The sequence below is a fragment of the Pleurodeles waltl genome, chromosome 10 (assembly GCF_031143425.1).
Source record: "Pleurodeles waltl isolate 20211129_DDA chromosome 10, aPleWal1.hap1.20221129, whole genome shotgun sequence".
NCBI lineage: Eukaryota > Metazoa > Chordata > Amphibia > Caudata > Salamandridae > Pleurodeles > Pleurodeles waltl.
This window is the reverse complement of record NC_090449.1, coordinates 899,386,312-899,407,095: the sequence shown is the minus strand read 5'-3', so window position 1 is coordinate 899,407,095 and position 20,784 is coordinate 899,386,312. Positions and strand designations below refer to the sequence as shown.

Sequence of the window (20,784 nt, the reverse complement as noted above, 5' to 3'; positions counted from 1 at the left end):
CCCTAGCCATTGTTTTCATTCCATCTTCTCCCTGTACTCTCGTTCTCAAGGTTGAGACAGAGTCTCCTACACAACCTGTTTCTTACACATGCAGCTGCGAATAAATGTATCCATGGAATGTTGGGAAACAAGCTTGAAAACAACATTGTGAACTTTTCCACATTGTTCGGGTTTCAGCAGGCATCACGCTCATCTACACTGCTCAAGCTAATTAACCCTCCGCGTCACAATGTCTTCTGCACCTTTCCCTATACTGATCAGACAGTATGGAAAAAGGGGCATAAAGGCGTGATGTAATTTTGCAAGGGCTCATGAAATAAATAGGTATAGAGCAGAGAGGTGTTGTGACAGAACCCCATGGACTTCATTTAGGGATCGCCAGGGGTTTCAGTTGCGACCCTTTGCTTGCCCCTAGCGACCCCCTGGAACTGTCTCTGCGACCCCTGGCCCCGGAGGTGGCAAAATCCAGTGCATCGAACACTAGGACAGATCGTCCTAATGGACTGCGGTTGAGGCTCCACTTTACTGGTTTTCTGTCAATGATTTTATTTCACAAAAAGTAAATAATATTATTCACTATGAGTGTAATAAAATTGGAGTACAGTTAGCTGGAATATGTCACTATATGGTAAGTAAAAATGCTTTTCAATTTATGTTGTATTCATGCTTGCAGGTGAGAGTGTGTATGTGAGAGAGGGTGGGTATGTGTGTGCATGCGTAAGCATGTGTGTGAGAGTCAAAGAAACAGTTAAATGGTGCAATATGTCAGTTCTGCTACCCTTGGCATTTTGGTGGATTGACCAGTAGCAGTTCGAAGGCCGCGAAGGGGCGGGATGGTGCAGGGGTGGGGGGGAGGCAGGAGGGAATGAACAATAAATGTAATTTAAAAAAACACTTACCTCCTCCACCGCTCCTCTTTTCCTCGACACTCCCAGCTGCAGGCACAGGATCCCAGCCTGCCCTCTCCAGCCCAGCAACTGCACCTACAGAGTATGTGTGTTTGGCCAGCCCGAGATGGCCGGCCAAACACACATGTGCTGTACAGGGGGAGTGGTGAGCCCCCCCCCTCAGTGCACATCACCCCCATGGCCCGCCCCTTTTAACGAAAACGATAATAAACACAGTTTATTATTGTTTTCTTTAAAAGGTTTTTCAGCTGTGGCTGCTGGCAGGGAAGCAACACACCTCTGCCCTAACAGAGCATCTGCTACTGGAATTGACGCCCAGGCCCCGAACTCAGTGGTGGCAAATTCAGTGCCATGAACACAGTGACAACTCGCCCTAATAGACGTCAGTTGAGGCTCTACCCCCTTTATTTTCTGTCAATATTTTACTACACTAATAATGAATAATATAGTATTATTCACTATTAGTGTAATAAAATTGAGTACAGTTAGCTATAATATGCCCTTTTCATGGCAGCTGAGGTAAGTTAAAATGCTTTTAAATGTATATGTGTGTGTGCTTGCGAGTGAGAATGTGTTTATGTGAGAGGGAGTGTATGAATGAAAGCGGAGGTCAAAGGGCATGTTATGTCACTTAGGCTACCCCTGGCATTTCAGTGAATTGACCTCCATGAGGGAGCACCCCAAAATTAGTGGGGTCTCATGGGGAAGCAAAGTTAAAAAAAATGTGCATTGTACAGAGGTGATGGAAAAGTTCCAATCGTGATTGTAAATGTACAATACTACATGCAGAAATGTCTGTGCACTGGCAAAAACACTCACGTTTTCCATGAGTAACAGCTGTTCAGGTGTATTTCTGATTTTTTTCTTGAAGTCTACAAAGTTGTAAATCTTTCTAAAGTTACAGACTTATGCCTTTTAATGTGAATTGGGCCCAAAATGAATACAAGACTCCAAAAGTATAGTTAAAAATGTATTACGAATCTTGTGTTTTTTCCAAAGTTTTAAGCATGTTGGCAACGATGCTTAGATTTCAAATGTGCACATTTGTTTGCTGTGTAGAATACTTGGGACAGCAGAAGAGGAAGACTGGCCAAGTGAAGTGGCTCTTCCAAGAAATGCTTTTGCACCCAGGTCTCCACAAGTCATGGACAAATTTGTTCCAGATATTGATGAAGTTGGCATAGATTTACTTCTTGTAAGTGAACATTAATTGTTATCAATTACAGATATGCATGTGTTTATCCTGGTATCATGTGAACAATTTTTTGAATATTGGCTAACAGTGAACTTTTGACCTGAAAATATGGAAACAATGTTGATTTAATTCCACCAACAAGTTAAACCCAACCTCTGTAGGGGCTTTGATATCGGTTGGAGATGATGCCTAAAACATTTCCACTGCCAACTTGCATGCTGCTGCAGGTCCAGCAGCCAAGTCCTCTCGGGAGGTTAATCCCTAATTCCCTCTATGCCCAGCCTTGCTGGCATATGGTTGGCTGCAGTGTGAGGCCCTTTGACTTGCGACCACCTTACCCCCCCCCCCCCTCTCACTGAAGTTTTCATGATCCTAGAGTGTAGGAAGCAGGCTCTGTATATACTATCTCAAAGTGAGAGATAGTGTGCACAGAGTCCAAGTTAGAGGTTGATAGTAGCAATAACTGATAACACTAATGCTCTATTTGTGGTAGTGTGGTCGAGCAGTTAGGCTTACACAGGCAATAAATGGGAACACACACTCAAAGACTTAACTCCAGGCCAATAGGTTTTTATATAGGAAAATATTATTTTCCTAATTTATATTTAGAACCACAAGATTCAGATTGCAGCTAAGTACATAAATTGTAAGGCTCTTGGCATAGGTAAATATAGAACTTTGAATCAAAACAGTAATGTACACAGTTTGGCATAAAATAGCAATAACCTATTTTAAAAGTAGACACTGCAAAATTCAACAGTTCCTAGTGGAGGTAAGTAAAGGTTAGTTTGTCAGGTAGGTCAAGAATTTACAAGTTGAGTCTCTGGGGCATAGGCAGCCCACCATTGGGGGTTTAAGTTAACCCCAAACACCCAGCACCAGCAACACAAGGCCGGTCAGGTGCAGAGGTCAAAGAGGGGCCCAAATAACATAGGTGCCTATGGAGACTAGTGGTGCTCTGGTTCCAGTCTGCTAGAGGTAGGTGCACGTCCTCAGGGATCAGACCAGGCGGGTTTTGTAGAGCACTGGGGGGGGTTCCTCACAGGCCTGGGGGCTGCAGGTGCAGTGCTTCTTCCAGGCGTCAGATTCTTTGTTACCGGGCAGTTGCAGTGAGGGGGGTCCTCTGGATTCTCTCTGCATCTTCGTGGGGGTGCAGGGAGGTTGGCTCAGGGTGGACACGTCGTTGGAGTTGCCTGGTGGTCCTCTCTGCGGTGTTGGTTTCTTTGGACACGGGCCGGGGGCGTCAGGTGCAGAGTGGTGGGGACTCACGCTTCAGGAGTGAGGTGGGAGTCCCTTTAAAGATGGTTTCTTCTTGTTGCTTTGGACAGAGCCACTGTCCAGGGGAGTTTCTTGGTCCTTTGGGTTAGCAGGGCAGTCCTCTGAGTTGGCAGAGGTCGCTGGGCCCGCAGGATGCATCGCTGTTGCAGGTTCTTTGAATCTGGAGAAAGGCTGGTAGGGCTGGGGACAAAGCAGTTGTCTCTTTCTTCTCTGCAGGGTCAGCAGTCCTTCTTCTTGTTAGGTCATCAGGAATCTGATTTCCTGGGTTCAGGGTCACCCATAAATACTAGATTTAGGGGTGTGTTTAGGGCTGGAGGGCAGTAGCCAATGGCTACTGTCCTTGAGGGTGGCTACACCCTCCTTGTGCCTCCTCCCTTTGGGGAGGGGGGCACATCCCTAATCCTATTGGGCTAAATCCTCCATGCCAAGATGGAGGATTTTCTAAGGAAGAGGTCACCTCAGCTCTGGACACCTTAGGGTCTGTCCTGGCTGGAGGGTGACTCCTCCTTAACTCCTCTGGCCTTGCTGCCAAGAGTGGGGGCTGTGTCCAGGGGGGGCGGGCATCTCCACTAGCTGGAGTGCCCTGGGGTGTTGTAACACCATGCTTGTGCCTTTGAGGCTCATGGCCAGGTGTCACAGTTCCTGCAGGGGGTGGTGTGAAGCACCTCCACCCAGGACAGGCTTTGTTCCTGGTCACAGAGTGCACAAAGGCACTTACCCCATGTGGCCAGAAACTAGTCTGGAACTGGCAGGCTGGCTAGGCTGGTCAGTCTAGCACTAGCAGTTGGGCTGGCATGCAGGGGGCATCTCTAAGATGTCTTCTGTGTGCATTTCTCAATAAATCCCACACTGGCATCAGTGTGGATTTATTGTGCTGAGAAGTTTGATACCAAACTTCCCAGTATTCAGTGTAGCCATTATGGAACTGTGGAGTTCATGTTTGACAAACTCTCAGACCATATACTCTTTATGGCTGCCCTGCTCTTACAATGTCTAAGAATTCACTTTGACAGTGTAGGGGCATAGTGCTCATGCACCCTGCCTTAGGGCTGTAAGGCCTGCTCGAGAGGTGACTTACCTATGCCACAGGCAGTGGGTTGTGGGCATGTGCTGTGTGAGGGGTCCCCAGGGTGGCATAATACATGCTGCAGCCCTTAGAGACCTTCCTTGGCTACACAGCCCTTGTGCCAGGGGTACCTTTCACAAGGGACTTATCTGTGTGCCAGGGCTGTGCCAATTGTGGAAACAAAGGTACAGTTTTAGAGAAAGAACACTGGTGCTGGGGCCTGGTTAGCAGGGTCCCAGCACACTTTCAATCAAAGCCGGCATCAACAAAAGGCAAAACGTTAGGGGGTAACCATGCCAACAGTGGCATTTTCCTACATGGAGTATGACTCTTGCTGCACCTCACAGGAAGGTCATGGTACCCGTGGTACAAACAACTATATTTTTTTGTCCTTTGTATCCCTCACCCCTGAGTGCCAGGTGGTCAGGGTGTCCCTACCCTGCCCCCTTATATGTTTTTGTTTTTTACTCGTTTGGGAAAGGTGATCATGTTCCCATGACCTGTAATGTAGACTTTCTCAAAAACCTGTGGGGTTGAACCAGAAGGACCCCGCTAGGGACTAAAAAAAAATTTAACTGCAGTAGTCCTGCATGACCCAACACAGCGCTCCTGTAAGATAATGTGGTAGTTCTGAGCTACCACTGGGGTGACTTTTGGGCACAGGACTACTAGAGTGTTACGGTACAGAAAATAAATCATGGGAAAAATGTGCAACCCCCTGTGCTCAACCCACAGGGGGATTGAACAAAGAGCCTGACCCAGCCATATACAGCCTTTGGCCATGCAAGGTGCGGATTGGGTGCACCCCTATGGTGTTCAGCTCAGAGGCCAAACCTCCCTTGAACATGGACAAAAGCTTTGCTCATTGGGGGGGTTGGGTGAATATGAGAAAAAAAACAGAAATTCACTGAAATAAACAAAGGTTAAAGTGACAATATATTCACTTATGGTACTAAGATCTTACTTTATGTTAAAAAAGAACAAGCTACTTACCTTCGGTAATGCTTTTTCTGGTGGATACAGTAGCTAAATGTGGATTCTTCACCTTATGAAATCTCTCAATGCGCCGGCATTCGATAGAAATGTTCTTCCTAGCTCCCTACGTCGAGGAGGACGTCACAATTGCACGGCTGTGCACACGAATCTATCTGAAAAGGCAAGGTGGTTAATGCTAACGTTGCACATCCGACACAACACAGTTGAAAGTCTTGTAGTAGTAGAAGGCAAGTGGCGAATGGTGCAATCCTGGTTGAAAAACCCAACCACCACGGGTTTTTTAGGTACACCAGACCACAGGTGGACCACAAACATGGAACCATCTACGGTATGTGCTGTAGCTACAAGATGCAAAGGAGAAAGCACAACCAGGGCACTCAACGAGTCAATAAAAAGTCCATAGAAGATTTATTCTTTTGCAAGCAAGACCTGATATAATGGTTCAAGAAGTAAATAAGTCCGTATATGAAAACAACAGAAAACAGCCAACACGTGTTTCGTCCTATTGGACTTTTTCAAGGCTGAAAACAAAATAAGAAGGGATCTATTTTTAAAAATAATATACATCCACTGACAGTGAGTATAAAAACACATCAAACTGTGAACCTAGTTACACAAAGGAAAAGAAATGCACAACCATAGTGCTCATATTTCAAAATTGTGTGCACAAATAATCACTAAGAAATATTTATTTACTAAATACTTGATCAACATAAAAGATGTCAATTTCGGCTGAAATGTTAAAGTATATCAAGAAGATAGAATAGAGAAAAGGATGGTGGGAAACAGATGCATAGAATCACCGCGTGTATAAATGTTACCTATTTTTACAGCAAAAAACATAAAAGAAGTGAGATAGTGCACTAATTAAGAGAGAGTGGGATAGCGCAGTGTCCAAAAAATAAGAAAAACATAAAGTACCTCAGAAAACATGGTAGAGGAAAGGTGCTGACCATAAATACTATTCCCGTTGGGATGGCACAACGTATTAACCTGTGTCTATGAGAAAAATAAATGGGAAGGCAATAAGAATCAATAAGAGACAAAATTAATGCCAATACCATAGAAGTAACTCATGACAGCAAGCAACCTGAAAAGGACCTACCCAGATTAGGAAAGTCGCCGTATGGGGGTTGAAATATGTCGTAAAAAAACAGCGGGGGTTCAAATGCCCCTAAGAATAAGGAGAAGTGTAGAAATAATTAGTCTAACGTATGGAAAGTTAGAACGTACCTAAGCCCTGTGTGTATAGACCGTTTGTAAACAGACTCTATCTGACGTCATCGTGGCAATAAGAAGTCCTTGCCGGCATGCTGACGTCTGTTTCTCCATTTTTTACGTGTCTTTGAGGTGGACTGGTGAATACCGACCTCACAAGAACAATATATACCAATCCAAATATAAACCCAAATATATATTTATATAAAAACACCAAAAACTTATATACATTTATAATAAAAGAAGTCTTGGTATGACCAGACAGGCAAAGGGGAGGTGGGAGGGACTGTGAGGAATCCACAGGTAGCTACTGTGTCCACCAGAAAAAGCGTTCTTCTGATGGATACAATTACCTGTGGATTCCTCACCTTACGAATAGAATCACAAAGCAGTACCGCACTCAAAGGTGGGTGCCTGACCGGTCAAACCAAGAAATCCTGCAAAACAGAATGTGCAAAATGCCCGTCCCACATAACTTCTGAGTCCAAGCTATAATGCTTCGCGAAAGTGTGGACTAAAGCCCAAGTTGCGGCCTTACACATTGCAACACCTGGGACACCTCTAGCCAAGGCCTTAGTGGCAGACTTAGCCCTAGTGGAATGGGCCCTAATACCTTCAGGAGGAACCTTCTTCGCTAGTGAATATGCAAAGAATGACCCACCTGGAAAGAGTTCTCTTGTGGAGGGCTCTGCCCTTCATCTTGCCCACATATCCAATGAAAAGTTGATCATCAACTCTATGCAGAAACTCAGAACCCTTCTTGGATCCAAGCAATGAAGTCTTTCCTCCTCCTTCGATGAATGGGGAGGAGGGTAAAAGGACGAGAGTGTTATAGACTGACCTATATGAAAGGGAGTGACCACTTTAGGAAGGAAAGCTGCCCTTGTTCTCAGCACAACCTTGTCAGCATGAAAGGTTGTAAAAGGAGGTTTCACACTAGGAGCCTGAAGCTCACTCACACGTCTAGCTGACGTGATAGCCGTTAGGAAAACTGTTTTTAAAACTAAAATCCTCAACGGGCAAGAATGCATAGGCTCAAATAGTGAACCCATCAAAAAAGTCCGAACCAAATTCAAATCCCACTGAGGCATGACAAACGGAGTGGGAGGAAACTTGTTAGTCAAGCCTTTAAGGAACCTTATAACTATAGGGGACTTAAACATGGAAGGATGATCAGGAAGACAAAGAAAGGCAGACAGCTCTGACAAATAACCCTTCACAGTTGCAATTGCACAACCGTTCTGCGCCAAGGAAAGGGCAAAAAGTAAAACATCAGACAAATGGGCCTTTAAGGGATCAATTTGCCTCTCTCCACACCAAGTAACAAATTTTGCCCATCTGTTAGCATAGACAGTCTTGGTGGAGTGTCGTCTGGCCGAGAAGATAACATCCACCACTTCTGGAGGGAGAGAAAAGGAACTCAGATTGCCCCGTTCAATCTCCAGGCTTGTAGGTGCAAGCTCTGGAGGTGGGGGTGTAGAACCTGCCCGTGCGACTGCGAGAGGAAGTCTACCCTGTAAGGGAGATGAAGCGGCAGGCAGATTGAGAGTTGGAGAAGGTCTGTGTACCACACCATTCTTGGCCAATCTGGGGCTATTAAAATGACTTGAGCTCGATCCTAGCGAATCTTCCCCAGAACTCGAGAAATCAAAGGTATGGGGTACACGCGTAAAGCAACTGGTCGCACCAAGACATCTGAAACGTGTCCCCCAACAACCCCTGCACCGGATACTGGAGGCTGCAGAACGACTGGCAGTGTGCGTGCTCCTGAGTGGCAAACAGGTCTACCTATAGAAATCCCCACATCTGGGAGATGTGAAGAAGGAGACGCCCCTCGTGATCGGCCGAGAAATGCCAACTGAGACTGTACATTGAGGAGTCCGGCCAGATGGTTTGCTACTATGCAAATCCGATGGTCCTGTGCCCAGGACCAGAGCAGCAGAGCAGCAGAGCCTCTCTGCAGACAAGGTATGACCCTAATCCTCCCTGCTTGATGATGTACCACATCGTGGTAGTGTTGTCAGTCAAGACTTGAACTGACTGACCGCGAATGGACAGGAGGAAGGCCTTGAGAGCCAGACGTATTGCCCGTAATTCTAACATCTGTTCCACTGGAGACCAATGACCTTTGATCTCCAGGTCCCCCAGATGAGCTCCCCACCCTAGAGTGGAAGCATCCGTTATGACCATGGCCACCGAAGGTGGTAGATAAAACAGCTTCCTTGGGAAAGGTTGCCGTCCACAGCCCACCATCGTAGATGCACTGCAGCATCTCTGGAGATCGTTATCGACTCCTCGAGATCCCCTTTGTGTTGAAACCAATGCTTGCGGCGGCACCACTGGAGAGCCCTCATGTGCCTAGTGCATGAGTGACCAACAGAGTGACCAACAGAATGTAAGAAGCGAACAGACCGAGCAGACATAGGACCTTGAGGACTGGAACAGCCGCTCCATTCTGAGACATTTGAATCAACGCCTGAATGTCCTGAATCCTCTGAGGAGGAGGGTAGGCCCGATTCAGTGTTGTGTCCAGTACTGCCCCTATGAACAGGAGGCGCTGAGAGGGCTCCAGGTCAGATTTGAGCACATTTCCTGTAAAGCCCAGGTTGAACAGCAGCTGGGTTGTCACTTGCAAGTGATGCAGCACGAGCTCTGGGGACCTGACTTTGATCAGCCAATTGTCCAGGTAAGGGAATACAGATACTCCCTTCCTCTGAGGTCCGCTGCAACCACTGCCATCACCTTTGTGAAGACTCGAGGTGCGGAAGTAAGACCAAAAGGAAGGACCGCAAACTGGTAGTGTTGCGACCCTACCACAAACCGGAGATACTTCCTGTGCGACTTCAGAATGGGGATATGAAAATAAGCATCCTGCAAGTCGACAGACACCATCCAGTCTTCCTTGTTCAACGCAAGAAGCACCTGTGCTAGGGTCAGCATTTTGAACTTCTCCTGTTTGAGGAACCAATTCAAAATCCTCAGATCCCGGATAGGCCTCATTTGACCATCCCTGACCCTTCTCCTGCTCCGGAACCAACTCCAATGCACCTTTTAACAAAAAGGCCTGCACTTCCTGTTGAAGCAACAGGAGATGATCTGTGCAAAACAAATGATGGGGAGGAATGGGAGGGGGAAAATCCAGAAAAGGAAGGGCATAACCTTTCACCACAATATTCAGCACCCAAGAGTCCGATGTGATTATCTACCACTCGTGGAGAAAACAAGATAACCTTCCTCCTACAGGAGAAACATGATGCAAAATGGAGAGAAACCTAGGGCTGCTTTCCTTCCTGGGCTCCCTCAGAGGAAGAGGACAAAGTGGAAGGCTACTGAGCAGCTCCTCGTATCCTAACCCTCACCTGACCTCTATAAGATCTGTAAAGAGGGTTGGCAGGCTGCTGAATGCTGGATTGTGGCCTTCCATGGAAAGAGGACCCCCGGCCAAAACCCCTGAACCTTTGAAAAGACCTGAGGGGTGTAGACGATGATGCTTGGAGTCCCAAAGACCTTGCAGTAGCCCTGCTGTCTTTAAATCATTCTAAAGCTGAGTCTGCTTTGGACCTAAACAACTTCTCTCCATCAAAAGGAAGGTCCATAAGAGTGGTCTGAACACCCGTTGAGAAACCAGAAGCCCTGAGCCAGGCATGCCTCCTGGTTGCCACTGAAGTGCCCTTTGCCCTGGCAACCGAATCTGCCATGTCCAAGCCAGATTGAATAACCTGCTTGGCTGCTGCTTGACTGTCCAACGGGAGTTGATCAAACTGTCCCTGCACATCCTGAGGCAATCTTGGCACAACGGCTCTTGCCGAGTCAATTAGGGCATGGATATACCTCCACAGCACACAAGTCGCATTGAGAGACTTCAAGGCCATGCTGCACGAGCAGAAGACCTTTTTAGCTGTTTGCTCCATATGCTTAGACTCCCTATCTGAAGGAGTTGCAGGGGAGGAACCAGGAGCAGACCTTGCAGAACAAGAGGCTTGCACCACCAACCTCTCAGGCGGAGAAATAAACTGCGGATTCCCTGGAGCAACTCTGTACCTCCTAGCCACAGTCCTGGAAAATGCTGGAGTTGTGACAGGCTTCCTCCAAATGTCCAGAAAGAGCATCATTAAACGGGAGGAGAGGCTCAGAAGATGTACCCGATGGATGTAACACCTCCGTTAAAATGTTTGTCTTTGTCTCTGATGCCGGCAACGGAAGGTCCAAAAACTCAGCAGCCTTTCTTATTACACTGTGGTAAGAAGCTGCCTCCGCTGTGAGCTCTCCAGGGGATGAGAAATCCCTCTCAGGGGATGTATCCAAGCCACTTGCAGAGTCTAGGCCTTGAAATTCACCCATAGGGTCCATAATTTCTCCTTCCTCCAACAGCTGTTGCTGATACTCCTGCTCCTCCAAAAGCCTCAAGGCCCTTCTCCTCGACCTCAGTCTAGACTCCAAATGCGGCGTTGACAGAGAATTAGCCGACGACGATGACGCCGGCTTCAAAGCAGATGGACTCTCCAGCGGAGGAGAGGATGGAGAGACACTGTGGGTCGAACAGGATCCATCGGGCACCGGCATTGACTCCATCAGCGCCGTCTGCAGCATCATCCGGGGTGGTGAAGTCATCGCGCCGAACCAGCACCTTCACCCAGATAGAAGGGTACAAACAGAGCCTGTTTGTATGGCGCCGGACAACCCAGGGTAAACGCTAACCGACCCGTGGTACCAGGAGGCGCACCAGCGGGGGTCCATAACTCTGTTAAAACTGCTACACATAGCATTGAGGAACGCTGATGGATCTGCCCCGGGAGTCTGAACAGACTCCGATGCCTGCACACCCGACTCCTGGCCCTGAGTGGACACAGGAGAAAACTGAGCCTTAGGGTTCACTGGGGACTCGGCGATCTCTATCAACGTCGGCGCCGGAGAATCCTGTAGTCTCTGAGGCTGAGGAGTCACCGTAGGACTGATCTCCCACACCGCATGGTGCCGTCTCGGAGGGGACCGAGACCGATCCCTGGAAGAACAGCGTCAAGATTTGTGCCGGCGTCGACCTCAAGGACTTATGCGAAGAAATATCCCTCGCCTTTGATCTTCGATGACCCCTTTTCTCCTGCTTAGCTTTCGCCAAGAAGAGCTTAGCCTCTCTCTTCTTCAAGGCCTTCGGGTTCATCCGCTGGCAGGACATGCATCCCTCCACGTCGTGGTCTGAGCTCAGGCACCAGGAGCATTTCTCATGAGGGTCTGTCACCGACATGCGACCCACGCACTCATAACAAGGCTTAAATCCCGATTTTTTTTTTATGGAGACATTGTAACGCTCAACAACAACTTCTCGAAACAGTAAATGATCGAGAGGTAGGAAAAAAACGTTAGGGTCGAAGGTGTGTAAAAAAGGGAACTGACGTCAGCAGGCCGGCAAGGACTTCTTATTGCCACAATGACGTCAGACAGAGTTGCGTGCGGAGCCGTACAATTGTGGCGTCCTCGTCGACGTGAGGATCTAGGAAGAAAATTTCCGTTGAATGCTGGCGCATTGGGAGAATTAATAAAGTAAGGAGTCCACAGGTAGTTGTATCCATCAGAAACTGAAATTCACTGAAAAAGACAAAGATTAAAGTCGCATTATAGTTAGGTGTGGTGATAAGGTCCTACCTTAGATTAAACAAAAGTACATAAATTGAACGAAACATCTAAAGAAGGGAGAAAAGGTGAAAAAAATGACAATTGGGCCTGTAATGTTTGGCTGTGTTGGGAAGAACACCAATCAGCAAATTTCTCACAGACCCTCGCATAGTTGTTCTTATTAGAGGGATGGCTGCTGCCAAAACCACATTCTCCACTTCAGGACTGAGATTGAAGGCTGTCAATTGTCGCAAATCAGTCTTAAAGCATTGAGGCTAAAGTTGTGCAGGCTCGAGTGCAGCACCCTGTACAGCAGTTTTGACAGTAGACTCCCCTCCCCACTGAAGAAGCAGCCAAATCGGAGGACAGATGGTCATGAAGTTCTGGGTACCACACTCTCTTGGCCCTGTCCAGAGTCACTAGGATGACTTAGGGCTGGTTGTTCATAGTCTATTTCAGAAATCTGGGCTGGAGTGGTAGAGGCGGTAAGGTGACCAGCAGTCCTGAGCTCCAGTCCAACCGAAAGGCAGATTTGAGGGAGAATTGCCTTGGGAACATCAGTGTGCATGTTTTCAGTACTGGCGAAAAGAAAAGCTTGAGACAGGGTTACTTTAATTGCTTAAAGATACCCTTTGCCACCTCTGAGTGTAGCCGTCATTCACTAGGGAACACTGGCTGAGTTTGTCCACCCAGACGTTTAAAGTTCATGCCAAGCGTTTTATGACTGGAAACATATCCTGATGATTCATTCAGCTCCAGATGACCTCCTAGCACAGGACCCATGTCCCCACCCCACCACACATGTTGCATTAGCACCAGGAGGTGGTACTGTCTGTAAGGACCTGCACCTGTTACCCCTTGATGGACGGGAGGAAACTTTAGTGCCAAGCAAATTTCCCACAACTCCAGCAGGTTGATGTGGAGGTGGTGATCTGCTAGTGACCAAAGTCATCTTATTTCCCCTTTTCCCAGATTGCCTTCCCATCCCAGCAACATTGCATCCGTCACAATCATTAGCTCGGATGGGCTAGGAAGAGGGATCTGCTGCTTGTTAAATTGTGGTCCAGCAACCACCAATGCAGATCTGTTGCAGTGTCCTCTGATCCCTGGAAGGAATCTGGTTGCTGAGCCCATTGAGACTTCAGATCTAACTGTAGAGCTCACATGTGCCAACTGGGGTGGTCTACTAGCAGGCAAAAGGCAGCCAGAAGCCTCAGAACCATTGTCGCTGTAACCCAGGTCAAGTTTTCAAACATCGTGATCACAGCCCAAATATTCCAGACTTGTAGAGGTGGAGGGATGGCTCAAAACAGCACCCTGTCTGGTTAATTCCCATGAAAGGGAGGCTCTGTTAAGGAGTCAGGTGTGACTTTGATGCATAAATGGAGAATCTCGCCAATGTCAATGAGATTGGTCATCATCATTGAGTTAGGGGGAGACTGATATTCCCACCCTCCAAAGATCAGCAGCAACCGCAATCATTACTTTCACAAACACCCGAGGGGAGCACCGAGAACTGATAGTCTTTGTGTGCTACTTGGAACCGCAGGTAGCATCTGTGGGACTGCAGGACGGCAACATGGAAATAGGCATCCTGTAGATCAAATGCCACCATCCAGTCACATAGATCCAGCACAGACAGAACTTGGGCTAGAGAGAGCATCTTGAGCCTGTCCTTCTTGAGGAAGAAGTTTAGAAAGTGGGGTCTAAAATAGGAAAAAGGCCCCATCCTTCTTTGGCACATGAAAATAGCATGAGTAGCAACCATTCCTTACTTCCGATGCTGGCACCCTTTCTACATCTCACTTCTCCAAGACAGCTTGAACTTCTTGTGAGTGAATGGATAAGTTATCCCCCAGAAGCTGTTGGGGTGTAATTGGCATGTTTGGAAGGGTGGAAAGGAAGCATAGGGAATATTCATATTTTACAATTTGAAACACTGATGTGTCTGATGTAAAGCGTTGCCATGCATAGTGGTAATGACTTATCCAGCCTCCAACCAGGTAGAAATATGCTGAGGACCAGCTAAAAGGAATTTGGGGTGGGGATTGAGTAGTTTGTTGCCCCTGGATTCCTGACCTCTGCCTAGAAATGTTTTGGAGAGCTATTGTTGCTGAGGCAAGGTTTGACGTGGCCTCCGTTGAACATCTCACCCGAAGCCGTGAAAGGTAACATATACTGCTGTGGGAATGGAGGTGCTATGCCATGGGAGTGCACTGTTGCTTTGCTGTCTTTGAAGTGCTCCAACACCAACTCGGCTTTGTCTCTGAAGATATGGGTGCCATCATAACTGTGAGTGATTACTAGGGAAATCTGCAGAGTGTATCTAGGCTTGGTGTAAAAGCACCACACTGGTGCCAACTGCCCTACTCAGACAGTTGGTGGTGTCCAGGCCTGACCCGACCTAATTACATATTTCACTATGTCTTGGCAATCCTGAATGATTTGTTGAAGGTTGGTACAAAGATTGCATGGATTCGCTGGCAAAATGTCAGCCACCACATCCCTCAATGCATACAAACAATTCCCTATGGGCCAACTTGAATTTACTGACCTGAGTGGATAGCTGGAAGTTGAGAATATACATTTCTAAAATGCTTCCATTCATTTCAACTCTCTGGCGGAATAGACAGCAATGCATTTGGATTCAGCCTACTGGTGGAGGCCTGAAGTAGCCTGAACTACAAAACTCTCAGTGGTTGCAGGAGGAAAGATAGGGCCCCTGGAGCAGGTCTGTGTTTCCAGGCTATATGGAGCTTGGCAGGAGGGCAAGATCCTAGCTTTGCCCAGGTGCCTATAACTGTGTCTGTGTGTGCCTCATTGAAGTGCTGGGGTGGCTCTGCTGGAGTCTTCCATGGCTGCAGACCTTTGATGAGGCTTGTTGTCCCCTCTACTGAGGGCAGTTGTAGATGACAGACTTCTGCTGCTCTTCTGACCACCATGGTAAAAGAAACAGATTCTTCTGTAGAAGGACCGGGTGGAGACTTTAGGCCAGTATTAGGAAATGTATCAAGGCCACTGGCCTCGGGGTTTTCATCATCATAAAGGTGGGATTCATCATCTCAATCATCACCATCATGTGGTTCGGAATCTAAAATTATTGTGTTAAATGAAGCATTCTGTCTGAAACCTATTGAGACTGTGGTCAAAGAGGGTGCATCTCTGATATAAATATTGATTCTTCCTTCAGCATTGGTGCCTGCATCAACGCATGAGGAACAAGGTGAGGAATCTGTGCTTAGAGGTATCCATTAGACATTACATATTGCACACCTAACCAACGTACGGTCTGATGTAGAGTTTGGCGGATGGGTTACTCTGTCACAAACATAAAGGATATCCTATCCACCATTTTACGATGTCCATAGGGTATTATAGAATCGTAATACAGCAGACTGGATATCCATCACATTTGTGACAAAGTAACCCCATCCATCAAGCTGTAAATCAGGCCCAAAGTCTATACATGTTAGTGAATCCTCTTTTTCCTATCCCTTCTCTTCAAATAATTGAAGATGAGGTGAAGAGCAACAAAGATATTCATGGACATAGTGAAACAAATGTTTTTTTAAATGTATTTTTAGGTAGAGTGCACAAGCGCTTCTGATCTCTTGTCTTTTTGTTGGGCTTTAAACCACACCCATGTCATTGTAGTGTCGCGCCAGTGATGTAACTGGACGCCGGGCACTACGGATCTGTGCGGTGCTCGGGGGTGTGGCGTTTTCCCGGCACCATGTGCATTTCCCCCTATGAAAGTGGGGTGAGTTGGTTTGCCCGCGGTCCGGTGACCGCAGTAATAAAGTTGAAGGGCAGGGGTGTGGCAGCAGGGACCCGACGCCAGATGTGAGAAGCGATCATATCGGCACATTCGTCGCTGCTGATGCACGCCAGCCCGAGAGTTTAGTACAACACTTAAAACTATTGTGTGTGTGTTTATTTTTTCAAACCGAAATGCCAGCGGTCGCTGACACTACAATTTGGCGACGAGGGTGTTCAACCGTCGTAGCGAAAATTGCCCCATGGCGTCCGCAGTCCCTGCGGTGCTCGTGCCATGTGGGCCCCAGCACCTGCATCGGTGTTTACCCTGGGAACTGGTGAGCGTCCAGGCCAGCAGCTGATAGCTAGCTGCCACACCCAGGTGCTAAAGAGCAGCCAGGACCACTCTAACCGTGGAGCACATTGTGTGGCTGCAGGCCTAGTCCATTGGCCGCGCCCACATCGTCAGACCACGCCCCAAAGGCTCCTGGTGCTGCTCAACCGAGCAGTTTGCGGCCACGAGTAAAACCATTGTGTCAGAGCTGTACTGTGCCAGCCACATAGGACCCAAGAAGAGAGGCGATACTCCAATTGGTTGAGTCCCATCTCCAGTTGCGCCCACCGAGGACGTTCAGCTGCCATAGAGACGGCACCCAGGTACTGCAACAGACACCCTGTTAGTAAGACTGTCTGCCCCACCATCGCCCGTCATGTCTGTTAGTCCGCCCATAGAACCGTTTTTGGAGGAAGGAACTCCTTCAGCACAAGCTCCAATGTGGAGAGAGTGGGTGGCAAGAGTAATGTTATTTTTTGAGGCCACTAAAGTGGAGGACGATCAGAAACGGGCGATGATCATCCATTTAGGGGGAACATTTATAACATATCGAAGAACCTCCCGGAAGACGCCCCCAAAACACATCACACCCTGATAGCGGCTCTGAACAAACATTTTGAACCAATGGCTAACACGGATTATGAACGATTTGTCTTCAGACAAGCATGACAACAACCAGAGGAGTCTATTGATTCGTTCCACTTGCGGCTGCGCGGACTGGCCAGCACCTGCCGATTCGCTGATGAAGCAGAAGAAATACGAGGGCAGGTAATACAGGGGTGCGCGTCAATAAAGTTACGTGAACAAATTCTGGAGGAATCAGGGAGGTCTCTAGCTGACATCCTCAGGATGGGATGCACTAAGGAACTGTCAAAGGCGCGAGCGTCTCACATTGAGGCAGTGTTGCAGAGACCCATCAAGGAGGAATCTCTAAATTTGGTAGCGGCACCCACGACCAAAACAAAGCTGCGCCCGCAAAGACAGCAGCAAAAGCAATGTGGGTACTGTGGTGGCCCACCACATCGATCGACTGAGTGCCCGGCAAAAGGAAGAAAATGTGCAAACTGTGGGAAGTTAAATCATTTTGCAAGAGTATGTCGATCAGGCAAGTCACGGATTGGCACCGCAGCAGTCAACATCACGGCAAGTAAATCGGAACACGGGAGTGACATGGACGACGATGAGGCAGAAGAGCATGTCATTCATTCGCTGTTCGCCATTGGAAACGCAGCCCAGTCATCGAAAAGACTTCCCAGGTGCCCAATAAATGCGGACACTCATGATATCCTTGCTGTTGTCGACACGGGAGCGTCTATAAACATCCTCGCTGCTAGCGAGTATCAGAGGATGAGCCCGCTACCGGTGCTCACCAAGACAAAAATCAGAGTGTATGCATATGGACAAAACACCCCGCTCGCACTAAAAGGTGTGTTCCAGACCACTGTTGCGCATGGGTCCAACACTATTGGTGCTAAAGTATATGTAGCTGAAGAAGGACACGGAATGCTCTTAGGCTGCCAGACGGCGGAAAACCTGGGAGTAGTCACGTTTGCGTTTGGCATACATCAGGAGACAGTGCAGAACTCATTGCCCAGTATCATCAGGTGTTTGAGGGAATTAGATGTTTAAAGAACAAAGAGGTGAGGTTACATATCGACGAGACTGTTCAACCGGTGGCCCTCAGGCACAGAAGGATAGAATTCCATCTCCGGCCCCAAGTGGAGAAAGAACTCGAACAACTTGAAAAGGCTGGCATAATTGAGAAAGTGACAGGACCAATGGCGTGGGTATCGCCCATAGTGGTGGCGCGAAAACCACAGCAACCAGGAGAAGTCCGCATATGTGTGGACATGCGCCTCCCCAACACCGCCATCAAGCGTGAGAGACATCTGACACCCACAATAGACGACTTAATAGCGGAGCTAAGTGGGTCATGTTAGTTCTCTGGATGTAACTGGACGCTGGGCACTACGGATCTGTGCGGTGCTCGGGTGTGGCGTTTTCCCGGCACCATGTGTATTTCCCCCTGTGAAAGTGGGGTGAGTTGGTTTGTCCACGGTCAGGTGACCGCGGTAATAAAGTTGAAGGGCAGGGGCGTGGCAGCAGGGACGCGGCGCCAGATACGAGAAGCGATCGCATCGGCACGTTCGTCGCTGCTGATTCGCGCCAGCCCGAGAGTTTAGTACAACACTTAAAACTATTGTGTGTGTATTTATTTTTTCAAACCGAAGTGCCGGCGGTCGCCGACACTACAGTCATGTCCATCACTTTCATTTGTTTGTGGACTTGCCTTCCCTTGATTTATTTGTGAAAGGCATGTGTACCTCATGCCTTTTCTGATGTTTAGCCCTCCTCGAGCGCACCGGCCAACTACTGGAAACATACGAGGCACCATGTTTTCCGCATGGTTTCTGGACTGCTTTTTCTTTTTATTTCCTACACAGCACAATTTCGCTAGGCAGTTATCAAGCGCTTTGCATTACTACCAGTTTAATTCTACTGTTTATTCAAGAGCTCCTTGCCAATTCAAGGTTTTACACACGCGATCGTGCTCATTTTTTAAAAATTATTTTTAATAATTTTCACCTTCCCTACCCCCCTGCCCCTCCACTTGAGATTTGCGGCGGCTGCAGCTGCACATACGCATTGCCACGCGTCCTCTAGTGTGATCGGTCTTTGTTTCTTGTGTACATACAACAGAGTTCCTAGCTGGTTTATTATTAGTGCCTTTCCAGTGCTGAACACTCGACGGTGGCTGTCTATGGAAAGCTGTTCATGTCAAAATTACAGCTCCCTATATAGGACACCTTCTGGAATGCATAGTGTGTTGCAAAATGAATATGACATACACCAGAATGAATGTACTATGTGTCAAAATAAATATGATACCTGGCAGAGTGAATCTGACTTGAACCAAAACAAATATGAAACCAGTCAAAGTGAATATGCTACTTAGTGATTATTATGAATAACTAACACTCAGAATTGAATACGAGATATAATGAAATATATATCAATCATACTGAAATAAATATGGCCCTCACTGTAAATAATAAAGTAATCACTGAAACACATACAATATTTGTCAAAAAAAATGAGGCATTTCTTGAAACGACTGACATTTGCCAAGAGGAATATGACACACATTGGAATGAATATGACAGCTTGAAATGAATATAAGGTACTGAAATTAAAATTCATTATTCTAAAAGGAATATAATGTGCAATGAACATTACATTTATAAAAAAAATGAATATAGTTTGCATTGAAAGTAATATGATACACATTGACACGATTATAATATGTGTTGCAATTGGTATGAGTCATGTTAAATCAATATCATGCGTAAATATGAATGAGACATCTATTGAAAGGAATATGACACATGCTAAGTTGAATATGACATGAAATTAATATGAGCCCTTTTGAAATGAACTCAACATGCCTTAAACTGAATATGACCAATGCTGACATTAAAATGAAACTTGTCAAAATGAATGTTATGCTTTGAAATCAATATGATACAAAGCAACATGAATATTGCATATATTGAAAGGAATTTGACCTACGTTGAAATGGATATGACCCATATTAAAATTATAATGTCAGGTGTTAAGATGAATATGACATCCACTGACACGAATATGCCATTCATTTAAAGCAGTATTACACATGTTAAGATTTATATGAACCATTTTCAAATGAATATGATATCTGATGAAGTAGATATGACCCATATCAAAATTAATATGACATTCATTAAAATTAATATGACACTTATTGAAATGGATATGAAACTACATGAGATAAATATAGCATGCTTTGAAATGAATAAATCACATATCGAAATAAACACAAGCCATGTGTAAATTAAAATGCTCACTGTTTAAATATGGCTTGCCTTGAATCGATGTTGATTTGCTTTAAAATTAACAATACATATTGAAATTAATATTACATATTCTGAAAGAATATGGTATGAACACAAATTAATTAACTAAAATAAATATATGTTTTTGACTATGTGCTACATTTATTTTTTGCCGGCTTTTTGACCCTGAGCACTTTACCACTGCTGACCAGTGCTAAACTGCAAGTGCTCTCTGTCTAAATTGACCTGATGATTGGTTTATCCATGATTGGCATAGTTGTTTTACCCGTAAGTCAATAGTACAGTGCAACATGTGTGCCCAGGACCTGTAAATCAAATGCTACTATTGGGTCTGCAGCCCTCATTGTGCCACCCACATGAGTAGCCCTGTCACCATGTTTCAGACCTGCTACTGCAGTGACTGTGTGTGCAGTTTTAAACTGCCATTTCAAACTGGCAAGTGCACCCACTTGCCAGGCTCAAAGCTTCCCTTTTACTACATGTAAGGTACCCCTAAGGTAGGCCCAAGGCAGCCACATGGGCAGGGTGCA

The 20,784-nt window shown here is 46.6% G+C and overlaps 1 protein-coding gene across 6 annotated transcripts in view; it reads left to right on the top strand.

Moving 5' to 3' along the window:
• CDK6 (cyclin dependent kinase 6) overlaps positions 1-20,784 on the top strand; it is a 609,297-nt gene that overhangs the window by 518,180 nt on the left and 70,333 nt on the right. For all 6 annotated transcript variants that reach the window (XM_069211653.1, XM_069211656.1, XM_069211657.1 and 3 more), the window contains exon 7: positions 1,968-2,103. In XM_069211653.1, coding sequence (XP_069067754.1) covers positions 1,968-2,103 — 136 coding nt within the window. The remainder of the gene's footprint in view (positions 1-1,967; positions 2,104-20,784) is intronic.